This window comes from Pavona decussata, unplaced genomic scaffold, assembly GCF_977016875.1.
Source record: "Pavona decussata unplaced genomic scaffold, jaPavDecu1.1 SCAFFOLD_34, whole genome shotgun sequence".
In the NCBI taxonomy this organism is placed as follows: Eukaryota; Metazoa; Cnidaria; class Anthozoa; order Scleractinia; family Agariciidae; genus Pavona; species Pavona decussata.
This window is the reverse complement of record NW_028145457.1, coordinates 1,265,859-1,283,554: the sequence shown is the minus strand read 5'-3', so window position 1 is coordinate 1,283,554 and position 17,696 is coordinate 1,265,859. Positions and strand designations below refer to the sequence as shown.

The following is a 17,696-nucleotide window of genomic DNA, read 5'->3' as shown; positions in this document are numbered from 1 at the left end:
AATATATAATTCTAGCTAATTTAACAAACTAAATTAATGCTTATAACCACACAAGGAAAACTTGTAAATTCCGTGTGTCTTCCTCCCCCTCCCGTCCCTAAATCTCCAGAAATGTAACACAAAAGGTACCCTTTTTGGCTCGGCTCGCACTATCCGAGTGTTTTTTGACCTGGGAGAAGGTCGAAGAGAAGGTCAGTACATCACATTGTGATGGTACCGGTAAATCTCTGCTATAGTGTCAAAGATCTGTCTTTGTAGAAATCCGTAGCAGATATCTACATTAAGCCACTGGAGGTAACGGTTGGTGAATACCAAGAGACCATGATGGTCCCCACTGGCACTGCTGTCCCAATTTCCGAACAACCAAACGAACTGGCTCGTAATATTGATACCGGTACAGCAAATGATATTGTCAGAACTTTACGACAATGCGATTCGCAGATATTTTCGGGCTGGGAAAACTTTCCGAACATCTATGATGAAGAAACTATCCTAGCGATGGAGCAAATAGCAGAGGAAGCAGCTGAAGTGTTGCGAGACACCAGCGGCGAAACCGCCATTGTTTTGAGTGGGTGTGGTACATCTGGAAGGCTCGCGTTTTTCTTAGCTCAGAAATTTTCTCGTCTAGCTAAAGCACAGCAGGTGTCAGCGAGTTACGAATATTTGATCGCAGGGGGAGACATAGCTTTGTTTACATCACAAGAAGCACCCGAAGACGACTGGAAAAAAGGCCAAGAAGATTTGGCAAAGGTGTCCCGTAACAGAACGAAGGTGCTGTTTATCGGTATTACATGTGGCCTTTCGGCTCCTTATGTGGCCGGTCAACTGGATTATTGCATGAGTCACCCAGATGTCTTTATCCCTGTTCTTCTTGGATTCAATCCTATAAACCAAGCCAGGCAGAATACAATAGAAGGGTGGACTAAGTCATTCTTTGATGTTGCCAAATCTTTGAAAGGTAAAAAGGATCACCTACTTTAGGGGGAAGGGTACCCCATGGACTGCGCTGTACGGGGAAGCTTTTTCTCCCTCATACAATGTAAAAGGATAACAATAAAATTTTATTTTTTTCAAGAGTTAGGGAATAGACTGTGAAACGAAAGGATGGTAATTTAATCTAAGTATTAGAAAGGGTAGCAAAAAGTGAAAAATTCCCACTTGTTATGCAAATTAAGATTGCACTTGCCACAATGATAATTTGCAAAAATGTGACTTTCGCTTTTCTTTGAGGTGCAACAAAGGGAGAACAATTCTTCGTTTTTTTTTTTTTTTATGTATGTGCATTTGAACCTCTCTGCAGCATATTAATCATTATTGAATATCCCCCCCCCCCCCCCCCGATGGTAGACTAAAATCTGACTTTAGCCAGTCTAATTTGGGATAAAAAAAAAAAAAATTAAAAGTCGATAAAACTGGCTGAAGTTAAAAAACATGACCAACATGACAGGCTGATACTATCCATTTTATTTGGCAGAGTTGCAAATCACCATTATTTGACCCCTATCCAATGAAATCTTAACTATGGCCAAACAAGATGCCTGGACAGATTTAATACTAATTACTATCACAAGTGATTTAAATTTGCCTTGATCAGTGTGATATATATAAATTATATATCACACTGATCAAGGCAAATTTAAAGCACTTGTGATAGTAATTAGTATACACTGTCATCCAAATGTATGAAATTGTTGCAAAGAAAATAATAATTTTATGCTGACAACATGCTTAATAATCAGTTCAACAAATGATATTAATGAAGAAAGAAAGTGTATTCCTCTTATCTGTTTGTTAGTTCATTTTATTTTGCTTTATTATATATTTATTCAGAGGACCCAATTGATAATTTATGATAGCTTATACTTTTGTACTGAAGACTTATCCTGATAAGATATATTTGTATAATAATAATAATAATGATAATAATAATAATAATAATAATAATAATAATTTTTGTTATTGTTTTATAAAATAATAATAATCTTTATTAAAATATTTCACACAAATTGCTATTTACAAGTAAAAGTATATAAAAAAGAGCTATTAAAAAACCTATTTACAATTCATTTCAATTAAAAAAATAATAATAATTTCAAGCAAAATTTCAGTAATAATTTTTTTAAATATTTGATTTAAAAAAAAAAACCTGAGACTACTTTCAAGCATAATATTTTTGTAAAGAGAAAGAAAAAAACAAATGTCATGAAGTTTAAATTGTTATATTATTATTATTATTATTATTATTATTATTATTATTATTATTATTATTATTATTAATTATTTGATTTTCATTTTGTGTGGCCAATTAATGGTGACTTGGTCAGAAGGATGGGCTTTGAACAAAGAAAAATCATTTGTAGCTCCTTTTTTCAAAGAATTAAAGGGGTTTTTATTTATTTATCTGCTTTTATTAATAAATGCCAAATTTTGTTTTTAATACAGATTACAACAAGGGCATCATTCTCAACCCTGTTGTTGGCCCAGAATCCATAACTGGTTCATCCCGTATGAAGGGTGGAAGTGCCACAAAAATTCTCTTGGAGACCATACTGCTACAAGCTCACTTCACTCTAATTAAGCCACCTTCAGTGCCAGCTAGCATACTAAATGAAATCCTTACAATGTTTGAAGGCATGTGTTCATCAACATATCTTGACTGTTTAAACATGTCCAAAGCTGTTGAGCTTGCTGCAGAGAGCTTACGAGGTAATGGCCATGTCTATTACATTGGATGGGGTTTTTCTGGATTCATGGGCCTTTTGGATGCTTCTGAATGCGTTCCGACATTTAGTGCCAACTTTAATGATGTCAGGGGATTTCTTCAAGGAGGTTATGGAACTCTCAAAAACAGAGAAGGAGAACTTGTTGTAGATACATCAAACAAACTGCTTATTTCAGTGGAAGATTTTGAGTGCAAGTTCATGCCTGAACTGACAACATGTGACACAGTAATTTTCATTTTTCCTGATGTTAAAGATTTGCAAGAAGTCAAAAGGATTTCCCATCTCATTGATGACAAAAGAGCACTCACAATCGGCATAGTTTGTGAGAAAGAAAAACTCTTAAGCAATCTTTTCAAATCTGTTATTTACATCAAAGAACTATCAACACATGAAAAGCTCTTAGATGGGCTTCTAATTAACCCAGAATTCACACATTTTGTAAAAGAATGCCTCGCAGAGATGTCCATCAAGTGGATTCTTAATGTTATTTCAACTGGTGCCCATGTGTTAAAAGGAAAAGTTGTTGGAAGTTTTATGATTGACCTCAAAGTCAGTAACAACAAGCTGTTTCATCGAGCAGTATCAATAATTTCAAAGTTTGCCAGAGTTGACCAAGAAAAGGCTTGGCATGCTGTTCTCCAGTCAATATACAGAAAGGATAGTATTGATTGTGTTCTTGATAAATTGGTGTCTGAGCATGTCGCTAGAGGCACTGTAGTACAACAAGTGGTACCCGTTGCAGTGTTAGTGGCTACAGACAAGTTCAATGTTGAATCTGCTTTAGAAGTCCTGAGAACAAGAACGGTTTCTTATGTTCTTAGAAATCTGAGCCTTTTTTGACCAAGGACCTATCAAACCAATTGTTAGGATGAAATTTATTTTGGGGACAAAAATTATGAGTTTTACAATAGTCTAAAATAATTAATTAATTTAAAAAATCCACAAGTTTCAAAGCACTTTGCCAATAAATTTTAGCGTGCTGCCACAAATTATACTCTAAGTTATGATTATGATGCAATTTAAGTAGACTGTACAGTATGCTGTGATAAAATAAGGTTTTCACCGTAATCTATTGATCAGCAAATTTCATAACGGTACAGAACATAGGCATGCAAGGTGTGCAGAAATGATGACTCTTTCTGCAAAATGTTATACCATTTTATTGCAAAAGTTAAATTTAGGTACAGGGTTATAAAACAAATCAGATTCTTCCAAATATTGCTGGCTTGATGAATAAATTCATTGACCACTGGAATTCCTGTGAATGAAATGGATGGACGTTCTTGTAAATTAGGAGTAATTTTTTTTGTATATTTGAGTTTTTCTGTTTCCTTTTCCTGTTCTTGTATATTTTTATGTGCATTTAACTGTTAAAATAATATTGTGTGCTGATTAAGTATGGTGAACGTTGTTGTTAAACTGTTATCATAGGGTGTTTGCATCTATTTTAAGGGGCTATAAGTTATATATTTGATTTTTCAATGTGTTTATACAGGGTAGGGGTTACAAATTTTAAATATTCAAAATTACTGTTTGATGATGAAAATAAAATAATATTACTCTGTTCACTGTGTACAAAGATTATGTTTTCAGACAGTAGTTTTCTTGTAATTTTGCTGTGGGGCAAATTTCCCAGAACTTTGCCTAATTATTGTAACACCACTTACATCTTGTGCTGAATTATTACTGGCCCATCCTTGGACTGGAAATCATTAGCTGCTCATTGACTCCACTCCATCACCAAACATTTGCCACCATGCAGACTACCGGTATCCCACCAGCTAATTAATGATATCATAATGGCTTAAAGTATAATATCTTGACCATTCCATCTGGCAAGGTTCATTACTGAAAGACGATAGAATTTGGAAAAAGTATATAGTTCCAGAAAATATCCATATCTATTCCATCCACCCTCATTACAGAAGGGATTGGAAATTCCAAGGGGTGGGTGTCTCAATGACCAAAGAATTTAAAGAGATGAACGAAGCTAAATTGGGATTTTTAGAGGGGTAGGGGGGTCTTCAAACCACTTTATGGAACTACACAATTACCTATTGTTTGAGCATCAAACAAAACCCATTTTACTGGCACCAGTTGTTTAAAGAGTGGATAACTTTATCCAGCAGATAAATCGTGGTCCAACAGCTAAATGTACATGTACTCCAAGCAATACATTTTATCTGCTGGATAGCAACTTATCCACTGGGTAAAGTTATCCAGACCACTCTTAGAACAACTGGGCCTGGTCTACCTCTGTTTTAATGTTGTATGTTGTTTTAAAGTTTTGCGCTCTCTAGATTTTTCCAATATTCACTCTGCAGGGCTTTAATGAATGCTGTCCATAGGTAGTGGCCACTGTTGACAGCAGCTCCAGAATACGCCTGCACATCTTAAATCTGCCTGCACAATTTTGCTTTGATGATCCCCTTCATGCTAGTACATGACTGTTATTTCAACAGAAGTCAACACGATTCTCACCCTTTTTTTTCCCTCACACCCCAACTATGTTTTCCCATATAACTTTTTCACAGATAAGAAATGTAGACTGCAACTTTGCATTCATCTCCCCCAGAAAGAAAAGCACGTCATACCATCAACCTTCTGGATGTTAGAGATGGCTTGTGACTGGATGCAGCCATCTTCCATTGCAAGGCAATGGAAGATGGGTGAAGGATGCATACTAATACTACAGATCACTGACAGACTTGCAAAAATAAAGATAAGTAGTATTGAAACAATGGGAGTATGGGGAATACAGGTAACCGAGACAATATTTATAGTTGAAAAAAGGGTTTGAAAAATAGACTGAAAAAGATCCTTGGCCAAACAATGATCAGTGAACTACAATGAAAAGATCAGTGTGGTGCTACACAACAAACAAGCCTTTGGAGTCTTTAAATAGGGCCATCTTTTTCATTGTAATTATCATCATCAAAATACTGGCAATTGTGTGTTCCCCGTTGACTCCTGACAAGCATCCCACTGATTCCATAACTAGATCAACTGACAACCACTGTAGTAAACAAATTTCATTGTACTAATACTTTATTAAGCTATTGGTCAGAATATTTTACCCAAAAACGTAAGTAAATTCAGCACCATGCTGTGCAGTAGCCTGCGTGAAGACAACTCTTACTTCCTTTGCAAAGGAAATCAGAGACATCTGCATACAGGCTAGGTGGGCAGCGGTGCTCCGTAAGGAATAACAAAATAAAGTTTATTTCTTAATTTCCTCTTGCTTTGACAATATTGATGACAGAATGATCGGAAGTCTGCATTCAATCCATTACTTCAGGATTAATTTCAAAATCTTCACAGATCAATGCAACATAAATGTATTCATATGTAATATAATAATAATTATTTTAAAATAGGTTCTTTGTAATACATATTTTTAAAATAAAATTACTCATCTCAATTCAACAGCAAAATTATGAAAATTCTAATTAATGATGCTTTAAAAACACACAGGCAAGTAAAAACTAGCGATATACTGTTCTGACGTTTCAGCAACGTCATGAACTTGCTTGTATTATTCATTCCTTGAGAATGGCGTCATGACGTCGCCAAAACGTCGGAACATTATATCGCTAGTTTTTACTTGCCTGTAAAATTATGAAAGGAGCTAGAATTAGCGATTGTCAGTATTAACTCTTGTTCACTTAATTTTCTAATAACAATAAATAAAATAAACTTCTTCCAGTGATGGAATCAACGGTAAAAAAAAGAGAGGGGGAGAAACCTTTCTTGGCAAATTTGGTTCAGGTTTGCAATTTATTTCACAACTTGTTGGTGTAATATATTAAACCGGGGGACTAGTGTTTCATCCAATTTCCAAACACCAAGAATTGGGTTGAAGAAACAAGGTACAACCAAGTGTTTTTTAAAACCAACTTTGAGGTGTTTGGAAATTGGATGAAACACTCTTGAGTATTTGATATAGCTTCTCATATTATTATTAATTCTTGGAGAACTTCAAGACAAAAGTTCACCAAATTTTATAATAATTAAGGTTGCATTTCCAAACCTCTCTCACATTAGTGATTTCGATTGTTTTCCCTTTAAGAGTTAATAATTGACTTGAGAAAGGTTTTTCCTTTCAACATAATAGGGGTACAAAGGGTCAGTCATTTGTAAGTAACAATCTGCTGCATACTGAAGTAAGTTTGGGATTTAGTTCTTAGTTAGCTGAGGGCTAGTCTAATTTTTACATCATTGTGATGACTGTCTAAACTGTACAATAATAATATTGTTAAAATACTAAATACTCCTCTGATATATGGCTTGATACACTGTTGGTTCAAGTATTAAGATTCTTGCCAACTCTACATTATCATGCTAGTCAATGAATAAATGTTCCCTAAAAATTGTTATGCTACAAAAATTATGTGACTGATTCAATCTGAATATGATAATCAGAAACAATGGTAATTTCTTTCCAACAAATTTATAGACATTACTAGATACAGTGCATGCCAAAAAGGAGCTGCATTGAAGGAATGGGCAGAGCTATTAGTGAGGAGAACAAGTGCCATAAAGGGCACCTCTATTTCCTTTAGAACTTGGATTTTTTTTTTAGACAAAAGCTTGGAAAATATTGTAAAACTGTCATTTTGAAACCTTCAATCCATGCTTCCAAATATTGGTTTAGTATCCATACTCCCATTCATCACCTGAAGAAAGCTAAGCATAAATTTAAGTAAACTCCTTTCCACTTGCATTTTGTCATTTCATTCTTTACCAAACTTGACATTTCTATTTAAATAATAATTTATTATCATATAATTGTGTGTTGATTATTCATTAGACATTAGGTAGATGTACTCTAAGGTTGAGAACTTTCACTGCATCTTCAGGAGTTAACCTGTACACTCCAGCGTCTTGTAATGCTGCACACGATGGAGAAATGCCTTCACCTTCATCAGGGCTACTCTCTGAAGACTTAAGCAAATCTCTCAACAGCACAGCAGATCCTGGTAGAAGATTTAACAAGATACAAGCTTCCTTGACCCTGCAGAAGAGTAACCCATCTGTGAGAATGTTGACCATAAGCTGCAAAAGCCTGTTTCAGTTAAATAATGTCCACAACAGAACAATATTTGTAATTAATCAAAGGCTCCTGTGAGCCAACTCATAAATGCAGAAGTAAATAGTGGCAAGGTATAAAACATTGTTTGCATTGTGTTTGGTTGGCCCAGGACTCGAAATATAAGCCATAAAGGCTTAATAAGGGGCCTCACGGGCATTTTATGCCGCACCCTACGCAGCTTAGATATTTAGCTGTTCCCCTCAGCAAGACCTAGCTCCTTGAATAGTTTTGTATTTTTTAAGAAAGCCAATTTTGAAAATTGTTTGGAGCCTTTGGAGTGGTTGGCTTTTAAATTAAGGTGGAAAAAAAGAAAAAGAAAATTATTTCCGTTGGCTCAGGATTTGAACCTGGGACCCTTCACTTCTAAGTCAGTGCACAATTCCACTAGACAACATGTCCAGGGCTTCTAAAGAAGAGATTAATTTTTGTATTAATAAGTTGCTGAGGGTGTTCGGACCACCAAAAAAGAATACACGAATGAGCAGGGAACACTATCAGACATTTCTCCATCGTATTTTCTTTTTCCATTTTGCGTGAAATCCCTGTTGACTTGGACCACAATCTCTGCCTTGAACAGCTTTCAACGTGGCGCTTTCAGTCACCAAGATAAAAAGTTGCCCATTAGTTTCGGTAAGTGGAAGGAGTTAGCAGACAACACACCTACTAGCTGTTTTCTTTTAAGAGTAAGTCATTCGTTGAGTTGATTATAAGTTATTCATTGAGTTAAAAGGGTTTAAGAAACGTAACATCTGTTGGTCACTGTTACCAATCTTTGCAACTAGTGAAATTATCCATCCTAGATAATGCAAAACGTAACTTATGGTTGGCTTAGCAGCCATGGGATATCAGCACTTATACCATGCCCAAGAAATGGTGGCCAGTATTTCATCTTCTGGTCTTTGGTGCAAAATAAAATCACCAAGATCTAGCAGTACTTGTTGCACTTTTTAACAAAACACTTTTCCACTCATGCTTGGTGAATATTGGATAATTATACCCAACAGGGCATTATCTCATATCCAACATGCCTCATGGAATAATTTATTGTTTAATACATCATCAGGTTTACATAATTTACGGGCTTAAGCAAAGACGTTTGGGAGTCATGGATGACAAGTGAAAGTTATCAGTAAGTGTTCTCTTTGTTGGTTTGCTTTTGTTTCTCACCAAGGGCTGAAATTATCTTTTTTTGGTGTCCAGTGACTTGCTATTAGAGAGGCAATGGAGTAACAACATGTTGAAGGGGACACATTCAACTTCCAGTTACCATCTGTGGCCCAAGAACACAACACAAACATCACAATAGAAGGAGTTGATCTCAGACAAGCTGTAACAGTCCACTTATATGTTTCCCAGTAAATGCAGGCCATTTATGACTTAATTATCAATGTTTCCTTGACTTACTCTTTAAAGAAATTCTCTGGTTTTTGGGTGTAATCCAGAAATAATGTGAAGAGATTCTTTGTCAAGTCAAACTGTAACTGTGCTGCCCCCCCCTCATTAAAATGACACTGCAGAATTATCTGTGAAGAGAAAAAAACAATCAACTGAGAACAGACATTTTATATAAATATAGTGAAAGGAGATGACTGTATGTGGTGAAGATTTAATCAGCAGCGACAATAGAGCAGGTACTATAGCATTTCATCAATTTTACAATATTTGCATGCTACGAGTGTCTTACTTTGACCAGTATAATATACTGTGTGTTGATACTTGTAATGGAACAACTAACCCATTTAGTATGATCACTTGATTCATGGCTGAAAGGCATTCCTCAATCAATTTCTTTGGCTGGGATTAGGAGCATATCGATGTCAATCTCAGAAGATTTTTTCTAGGTACATCATCATTTTACTTTGCCTACATGTATAAGATATAAGCAGTAATATCACCAAATGGGACGATGATTTGTGTTGTCTCAGTTACTGTCACAATTTTGTCAGTCCTCCAAATGCAACATGGCTGCCAATAAACACATTTAGCCATCCACACACACTATAAAACCCTTTCCATATATTTACTCAGCCATTCACCTCTTCAAATATAAACGTGTTGAGAGCTTGTGAAAGATCTTTCCACATTATACTAAAGATACTGGTTGCCAGCTGTTCCTGGAGAATTTGTAGCCTTCCTTTCAGAAACAACAACATCTCACAAGCAGACGCTGACAAAGACATGAGAAGGACATCCTTCGGAGAAGGAATTGTGTGCCACCTGTTAAAACAAATCACAGTCAATTAAAAATATTAAATTATGCTTATTGCACTACTTGCAACGTAATTTGAATATCACAAAATAATAAAAGAAACCACCATAAATTCTATACCATAAATTGGTTATTAATTTCATTGAACTTTAAAAAAAGGTAAGGCCTTCGAGAGCCACTGTCAGAGTTTACCCCAGTTTCTTTAGTATGAAGCAGCCAGGAAGATGAGATATGATTCTAGTCCAAAATAGGTCACATCCTAAGCATTTTGACAGGTTCTCCCCAATTTACTGTTTTTTGGACCAATTGGGATGGTTTTCTGTGGTTTTGGAGATATACAGAATTCCAAGATGGCGGATCCAAGACAATGGTTGTGAAGAACAATTGACATGACTCTCACATGATATGACATCAAACAGGGGAGAAGATAAAAAAAGCCAGGCTAAATAGGATTACTTACATGTAGCATTCACCTTGTTGGGAATACAAGACCATGCAACTTTATTCATAAAAAGAACTTGACACTTAAAAGTTCAATCAAGAAAAACCCAAATTACCATTATGGCATAGGTGCCTATTAAACACTTACTTTTCTTTTTTATAGGGTTTGCTCAACATGCGGAATCCTTGCACAACATGCTCTATAATGACAGAGATCATGTGTTCTTTTAAATCTTGTAAGGATTGCATAATCCCCTGAAATACACTCCCTACTGTAGTTGACTCCTCTTCCTGGCTTTCACCATCTTCAGCATCACATGCTGCATGTACATTACTCTCGCAATTTTTAGAGGCCATGGATGAGTTCTGATGTTGATAGAGTTGGAGAAAAAGCTGAAAAAATAATTTGGTTATTTAATTGCTGAAACATCATTTGAATAATACCTGTAACATTTACAAAAGTAATTATTGATAATTTCTAAATAAGCAGAGTGTAAATTTACTGCAAGTTTCAGTTTTGAGTTGATTTTGTAAAAACTTCAGATGAATGTGATAAAGATTAGATTAGAAAGATGTTTTAAAAACAGATTTATAGGTAATACCATTTAGGAATCCAGGGCTGGGTTGAAAGCCGATTAACGCTAATCCACGATTAAAGGTTAACTGAGGTTTTCATCTCACTCATTAAAGACAATTTTAAAGGCTGATTTTAAGCTAATGGTAAAGGAAAATCTAAGTCAAAACTGAGGGACAAAAATCTTTTGGAAAACTCTCTGTTGATTAGTAATTAAACTGGAGTTATAGTTCACATTAAACCCAGGATTAGCTTAATCGGGCTTTGAACAACTGGGCCCAGAAGTTTAAACAAAAGTTATGAGTCATGACCCAATGGTGGTTTCAGGCTGGCACAGATTTTCTGAAAGTATGTGTTTGATTCCTCTCTCCACTACACAGGCCTTTTTGGTCACCTGCTGTTGTGACTAAAAAGAAGGGAGCACTTCTTCCAGGAAATGCAGCAATCGGATGGAAGATACTTGGTTGTCTGATAAATGACCAATAATTATGCCATGAATTCTATGCAAGTGCTACAAAAAATCAAAATTATTTTATATACAGAATAGTGAGGCAGAGCCATTTCTCCTGAGTTAAGGAAAGTACATACCACTTGTTCACTCCATTCCTGAAGAATAAGCTCAATATAATTAGCAGCATTCAAAACTGAGCAGTAATGGAGCCCAGCAGGTGCAAATGAAGTTTCTTCTGCTTCAAGAGTCAGCCTGGAGATAAAACTGTCAAGAAGGAACAGCTGAACATCTAGAAATTCCTCTTGGCGACCAACATCTGGTAAATTTCTATATCGATCTGTTGAGATGAGAAGGGACAACAATTTAACTCACTTTTTTAAATCCAAGGAAGTTATAACAGTTTCACACTTTGTGAAAATTTAACAATAAAAAATAGAAATAAAAACTTGTAATAATCAAAGATTAGGAAGTGTGTTTGATGATCTCAATGCCAAGTTGGTGATGATGTCATCTGCCCCAGATACAAGTCCCAAGATCCATTCATTCATTCATTGATAGAGTAGCCCAGAAAGGAGAGACCTGGGACATTTTTCAACCAATCTCAATTCTCCCCCCTTTCAGCATAAAAACCAAAAAAAATCAAGCAACAGCCAAAATTAACACCAGAAAGCAATTAAGTAGTATATAAAAATCAGAAAAAAATCAAAAATCCGACCACTTTTTCAAAAAAAAGTGTCCCAAATCAAGTCTCCCTTGATTTGCGTAAAAATTATGGTGAAACCAAAAAAACAAAAAAAATTCAAAAAAATTTTCAAATAAAATGGATTACTCACAACTTTCCTCAAAACAATTAACACAAATTTGTAAAGAACGACAGATAAAATATGCAGCAAAGATGAGAAAACAAGAGAAGATTGAAATTCTCTCACAGAATGATCAAGATCCTTCAAAAATAATCCACTCAGAAGCTAAAAAAAGAACAACAGATTACACTAATAACTATCGAGACAATGAAGAACAACGAGAAAAAGCAAGAGAATGTTCACGTCGTTGGAGAAAAAACAACCCTGAGAAAGCGAGAGAATATTGGCTTCAATGGATGGCGCACATTGAAAACGAAAAAATTCAACAAGAGAAAGAACTAGCAGAAAGCTGGAGAGAAAACAATCCTGAAAAAGACAAACAATATTGGGAAAAATGGATTGAACAAATTGAAAAAGAAATTCAAAGAGAACCAACAAATTATTGGGAAAAAAATCTCGGGAAAATTATGGGATAAAAAATTAAATGAAATTTTGATTTCCACAGAAATTCTCTGGAAATTATTCTCTTTTGAAATCATACTTAACATTTCCAATCTCAATTTTTCCATTTTTCACAGCATCAGCAATTCGGTTTGCTGATATTTGAAGTTTTTCCAATGCTTGTTTTCTTGTGTCAAATTCAAGTCTTTCATTTGGTGACTCAAAAACAAATTTTCTCAATTTTTTTTTGTTTTGAAGGAAAACCAAAAGCTTTTCTGAGTTCATCGTTTGTGTATGCCATTTTGTTCTGAATTTTTTTTTTATTTGCCATTTTCAAAAGACTTGCATGAGTTGGATAAACTTTGATTTCATCACTTTTTGAAATAATTTGGTTCAAATAATCCAATGATGAACCATTGAAAAAAATTTCAAAAATATCTTTTCCACTCACTAAAATTTTTAATTCAATTTGTTCTTTTTCCATTTTATATATTTTTAAAAAAAATTTAAAAAAATAAAAAAAATTCAAAAAAAATTTTAAAAAAAAATTTAAAAAAAAAAAATATAAAATGGACAGATTGAAAGTTCCAGAATTAAAAGCTGAAGCAAAAAGGCTTGGACTGAGAAGATTCAGTCGATTGAGAAAAGCAGAACTCGTTGATGCGATAAATCAAGCTCTTGAACGAGAACGTGAAAGAGCTCGAAACCTCTCACCCATTTTTGATGAACCAGTTCCAGAAATAAATTCACAAATTATCCAACCAACAAGGGCAGTGAAAAAAAATCAAGATCAAATTCAAAGAAGAAAAGTTGAAGAAAAAAATCGCCAAGAAATCAGAGAACTTGAGGAAATGCTTGGTTTGAGAAAACCAACAAGCCCTTCTCTTCCAAAAATCAAAATATCAACACCCGAAGAAATCGAGAAAGACAAAAAAATCTCAAAATTGAAAGAAATCAATAGAATAAGAGCAAAAATCACAGAAACAGCAACTGCATTGAGTGGTTTTGCAAGACAATTTCGAATTGAATCAGAAGGAAATTTTGATGAAAGTGAATTTATGCAATTTGTCAAACCAGATGTTTTGCGATTGATGAGAGAAAATCGACAAACAAGAATTAGACTCATTCTCAATTGCTATATGACAAGAACTGATTTGACCAACGGAAATATTATAACTGCTTATCCATATTTTCATTCTCAAACAATTGAAAATCATGAAGGGACGAATGAATCAGAAATCATTGACTCTATGATTGAAACAATCAAAGAAAGATTTCAAAATTTCACTAACAGAGGATCAAACTGGGTTCTTGAAAGAGTTCTGTCACTTGACGTTCAAATGACACAATACATCCCACTCAGAGGGAGATCATACATCCCACTGCCAAAAATTCTAGCAAACAAAAAAGCAATTATCAACATGAAAAATGATGATAATGAATGCTTCAAATGGTGTGTCACCAGAGCACTTTTTCCTGCAGATAAACATCCTGAAAGAATTGACAAAAATCTCAGGGAAAATTCAAAAAGACTCAATTGGAATGGACTGAAATTTCCAATTGATGTGAAACAAATAACACATTTTGAAAAATCAAATCAAAACATTTCAATCAATGTTTTTGGATTTCAAGAAGTTGTTTATCCTCTTAAAATATTCAAAGCTCCAGAAAGGCAACACCAAATCAATCTTCTTTTGATTGCAGATTGTGAAAAAAAGCATTATTGTCTCATCAAAGACATGAGCAAACTGTTGTCAAGTCAAATCACAAAACACAATGGATCAATTCATATTTGTTTAAGATGCTTGAATGCTTTTCAAACAAATGAAAAACTTGAAATTCACAAAGAGATTTGTCAAAGCAATGAATTCATCGAAATGCCAGAAGAGGGAACTTTTATCCAATTCGAAAATCACATTCGCTCACAAAAAATGCCATTTGTCATTTATGCTGATTTCGAGAGTCTTGTTGAATCAATCAGCGGATGTGAACCAAATCCAAAAAATTGTTTCACCAACCAGTTTCAAAAACACAAACCTTGTGGGTTTTGTTATCACATCAAATGCTCTTTTAACGAAAATCTTTCAAAAACTGTGACATATCGAATGAAAAGTGAAAATGCAGACATTTCTCAAATCTTTGTTGAAATGATTGAAGATGATATCACAAGGATTCAAAATATTCCATCAAAACCCTTGATTATGACACAAAATGACTGGAAAGATTTCAACGAATCAACAAAATGTTGGATTTGCCAAGAAGAATTTGAAGAAGACGAAAAAAAAGTCAGAGATCACTGTCACTTCATTGGGAAATTCCGAGGAGCAGCTCACAACTCATGCAATCTAAAATACAGAAAGCCATGGTTTACTCCAGTGATTTTTCACAATCTTCAAAATTATGACGCTCATCTTTTCGTCAAGAATCTCGGAAAAACTGAAGGAGACATCAGATGTATTCCAAACAACGAGGAAAAATACATTTCATTCACAAAAAAAATTATTGTGGGAAGCTGGATTGACAAAGAAGGAAAAGAACATTTGATCCGACATGACATCAGATTCATTGATTCTTTCAAATTCATGGCATCTTCTCTTGATGCATTGGTCAAGAATCTGGAAAGAGACAAAAAGATTGAAACAAAAAAAAGTCTTTTGAGAGAAAAATTGAAAGAAAGAGGAAAAACCCTGGAAGAAGAAAAACTTTCTGAAGAAGAAAAAAAAGAACTGGGAGAAAAACTTGATCTTCTTTCAAAAAAAGGAGTTTATCCTTATGACTTCATGGACAACATCAACAAATTTCAAGAAACAAATCTTCCCCCAAAAGAAAAATTTTATTCAAAACTCAACGATGAACACATCACACAACAAGACTTTGAGCATGCTCAAAAAGTTTGGAAAACTTTCAAATGCAAAAACATGGGAGTTTATCACGATATTTATCTCAAAACAGATGTCCTTCTCCTTGCTGATGTTTTTGAGGAATTCAGAAACGTTTGCCTTGAAAACTATGAACTTGATCCAGCATGGTATTTCACTTCTCCTGGACTTGCATGGGATGCATCTTTGAAGAAAACTGAAGTGAAACTTGAACTCCTCACAGACATTGACATGCTTCAAATGATTGAAAAAGGCACCAGAGGTGGTGTTTCAATGATTTCAAACAGATTTGGAAAAGCCAACAATAAGTATATGAAAGATTTCAACCCAGAAAAACCTTCAACATTTATCCCTTATCTTGATGCAAACAATCTTTATGGTTGGGCAATGTGTGAACCTCTTCCTGTAGGTGGATTTGAATGGGTTGACGAAAAAGAATTCAATGACTGGAGAAATTTTCCTTGCATTCTTGAAGTTGACCTTGATTACCCAAAAGAACTTCACGATCTCCACAATGATCTCCCACTTGCTCCTGAAAGAATCATTGTCAACAATGTTGAAAAACTCATTCCAACTCTCAACAAAAAAGAAAAATATGTGATTCATCACAGAAATCTGAAGCAATATCTCCAAATGGGACTCAAACTGAAAAAGATTCACAGAATCATCAAATTCAAAGAGGAAGCCTGGTTGAAACCTTACATTGAACTCAACACAAAACTAAGAGCAAACGGAAAGAATGATTTCGAAAAAGATTTTTTCAAACTCATGAACAATTCTGTTTTCGGAAAAACCATGGAAAACATCAGGAAAAGGGTGGACATCAAATTGGTTAACAACAGATTTTCAGCATCGCGATTCGCTGCAAAACCAAACTTTGAAAGTTGCACAATATTTGATGAAAATTTGATTGCAATTCACATGAAAAGAGTGAAACTTCTTTTTGACAAACCAATTTATTGTGGAATGTCGATTCTTGACATTTCAAAAACTCTCATCTTTGACTTTCATTATGATTACATCAAACCGAAATATCAAGAAAAAGCAAAACTCCTTTTCACAGACACTGATTCTCTTTGTTATGAAATGGAAACAGATGACTTTTTTCAGGATATTTCTGCTGATGTTAAAGAAAAGTTTGACACATCAAATTTCCCAAAAATACATCCTTCAAACATTCCAACTGGAATAAACAAAAAAGTCATTGGAATGATGAAAGATGAAGCTGGAGGAAAAATCATTGAAGAGTTTGTTGGACTCAGGTCAAAACTTTATTCAGTCAGAATGTATGAAGACAAAAAAGAAGAAAAAAAATGCAAAGGAATCAAAAAATCAGTCATCAAAAAAACAATCACGCATCAAGATTACAAAGATTGTCTCATTTCAGGAAAAAAACAAATGAGATCAATGAATATCATCAGATCATACAAACACGAAATTTTCACAGAAACAGTTAACAAGATTGCTCTTTCTGCAAATGATGACAAGAGAGTCATAAGAGAAGATGGAATCCACACGTTTGCAAAAGGACATTATAAAATAACAAAATGAATCCAGAAAACATTCCATTCAATGCTTTAATTGTTGGACCAACAAATTCAGGAAAAACAACTTTTCTTGTGAATCTTCTCAAAACAAAATTCAATCAAAAATTTGATTTCATTTTCCTCCTTTGTCCAACATTCGTCAACAACAAAACCTGGGATAATTTTGCTGAGAATGACAAAGATTTTTTCATTATCATCCCAGAACACCATCACATCAATGACTGGCTAAAAATAATCTCTTTTGCCTTTGAAGGAACAAACACATTGATCATTCTCGATGATTGCGCCTCATCAAAAGATGTGAAAAAAAGGACAAATGAACTTGTGAAACTTGCTTTTTCTGCAAGACATTCAGGAATCAGCGTTTGGGTTCTCACTCAACAAATGTCAAGCATAGCAAAACCTTTCAGAGAAAACATTGCTTCTTTGATTCTTTTTTTCACTCCATCAGCAAAAGACATGAAAACAGTCTTCGAAGAATTCGCAGGAGATTTGACAAAAGATGAAAAGGAAAAATATATGAAAGAGTTGAAAGA

General features: G+C 34.5%; 2 protein-coding genes across 2 annotated transcripts in view; one reads left to right on the top strand and one right to left on the bottom strand.

Moving 5' to 3' along the window:
- The first annotated feature begins 163 nt into the window (after positions 1-163).
- Positions 164-4,291, top strand: LOC146484380 (glucokinase regulatory protein-like). Its single transcript, XM_085104901.1, has 2 exons — positions 164-958; positions 2,443-4,291. Exons 1-2 carry the CDS (start codon positions 322-324, stop codon positions 3,561-3,563), a joined length of 1,758 nt encoding a protein of 585 aa, XP_084961027.1. The 5' UTR covers positions 164-321; the 3' UTR covers positions 3,564-4,291.
- Positions 4,292-5,753: 1,462 nt separating this feature from the next.
- Positions 5,754-17,696, bottom strand: part of LOC146484379 (RAD50-interacting protein 1-like) — a 33,587-nt gene continuing 21,644 nt past the window's right edge. The window contains exons 9-13 of the mRNA XM_085104900.1: positions 11,628-11,827; positions 10,614-10,858; positions 9,852-10,032; positions 9,220-9,338; positions 5,754-7,737 (exon numbers count right to left, since the gene is read on the bottom strand). Of these exons, the coding sequence (XP_084961026.1) occupies positions 7,530-7,737; positions 9,220-9,338; positions 9,852-10,032; positions 10,614-10,858; positions 11,628-11,827 (953 nt within the window). The 3' untranslated portion in view covers positions 5,754-7,529. The remainder of the gene's footprint in view (positions 7,738-9,219; positions 9,339-9,851; positions 10,033-10,613; positions 10,859-11,627; positions 11,828-17,696) is intronic.

Coding starts and splice junctions, on each gene's coding strand:
- LOC146484380 (XM_085104901.1), top strand. CDS start 322: ATGATGGTCCCCACTGGCACTGCTGTCCCAATTTCCGAACAACCAAAC. Junction 959..2,442: donor TGTTGCCAAATCTTTGAAAG/GTAAAAAGGATC, acceptor TTTTTAATACAG/ATTACAACAAGGGCATCATT.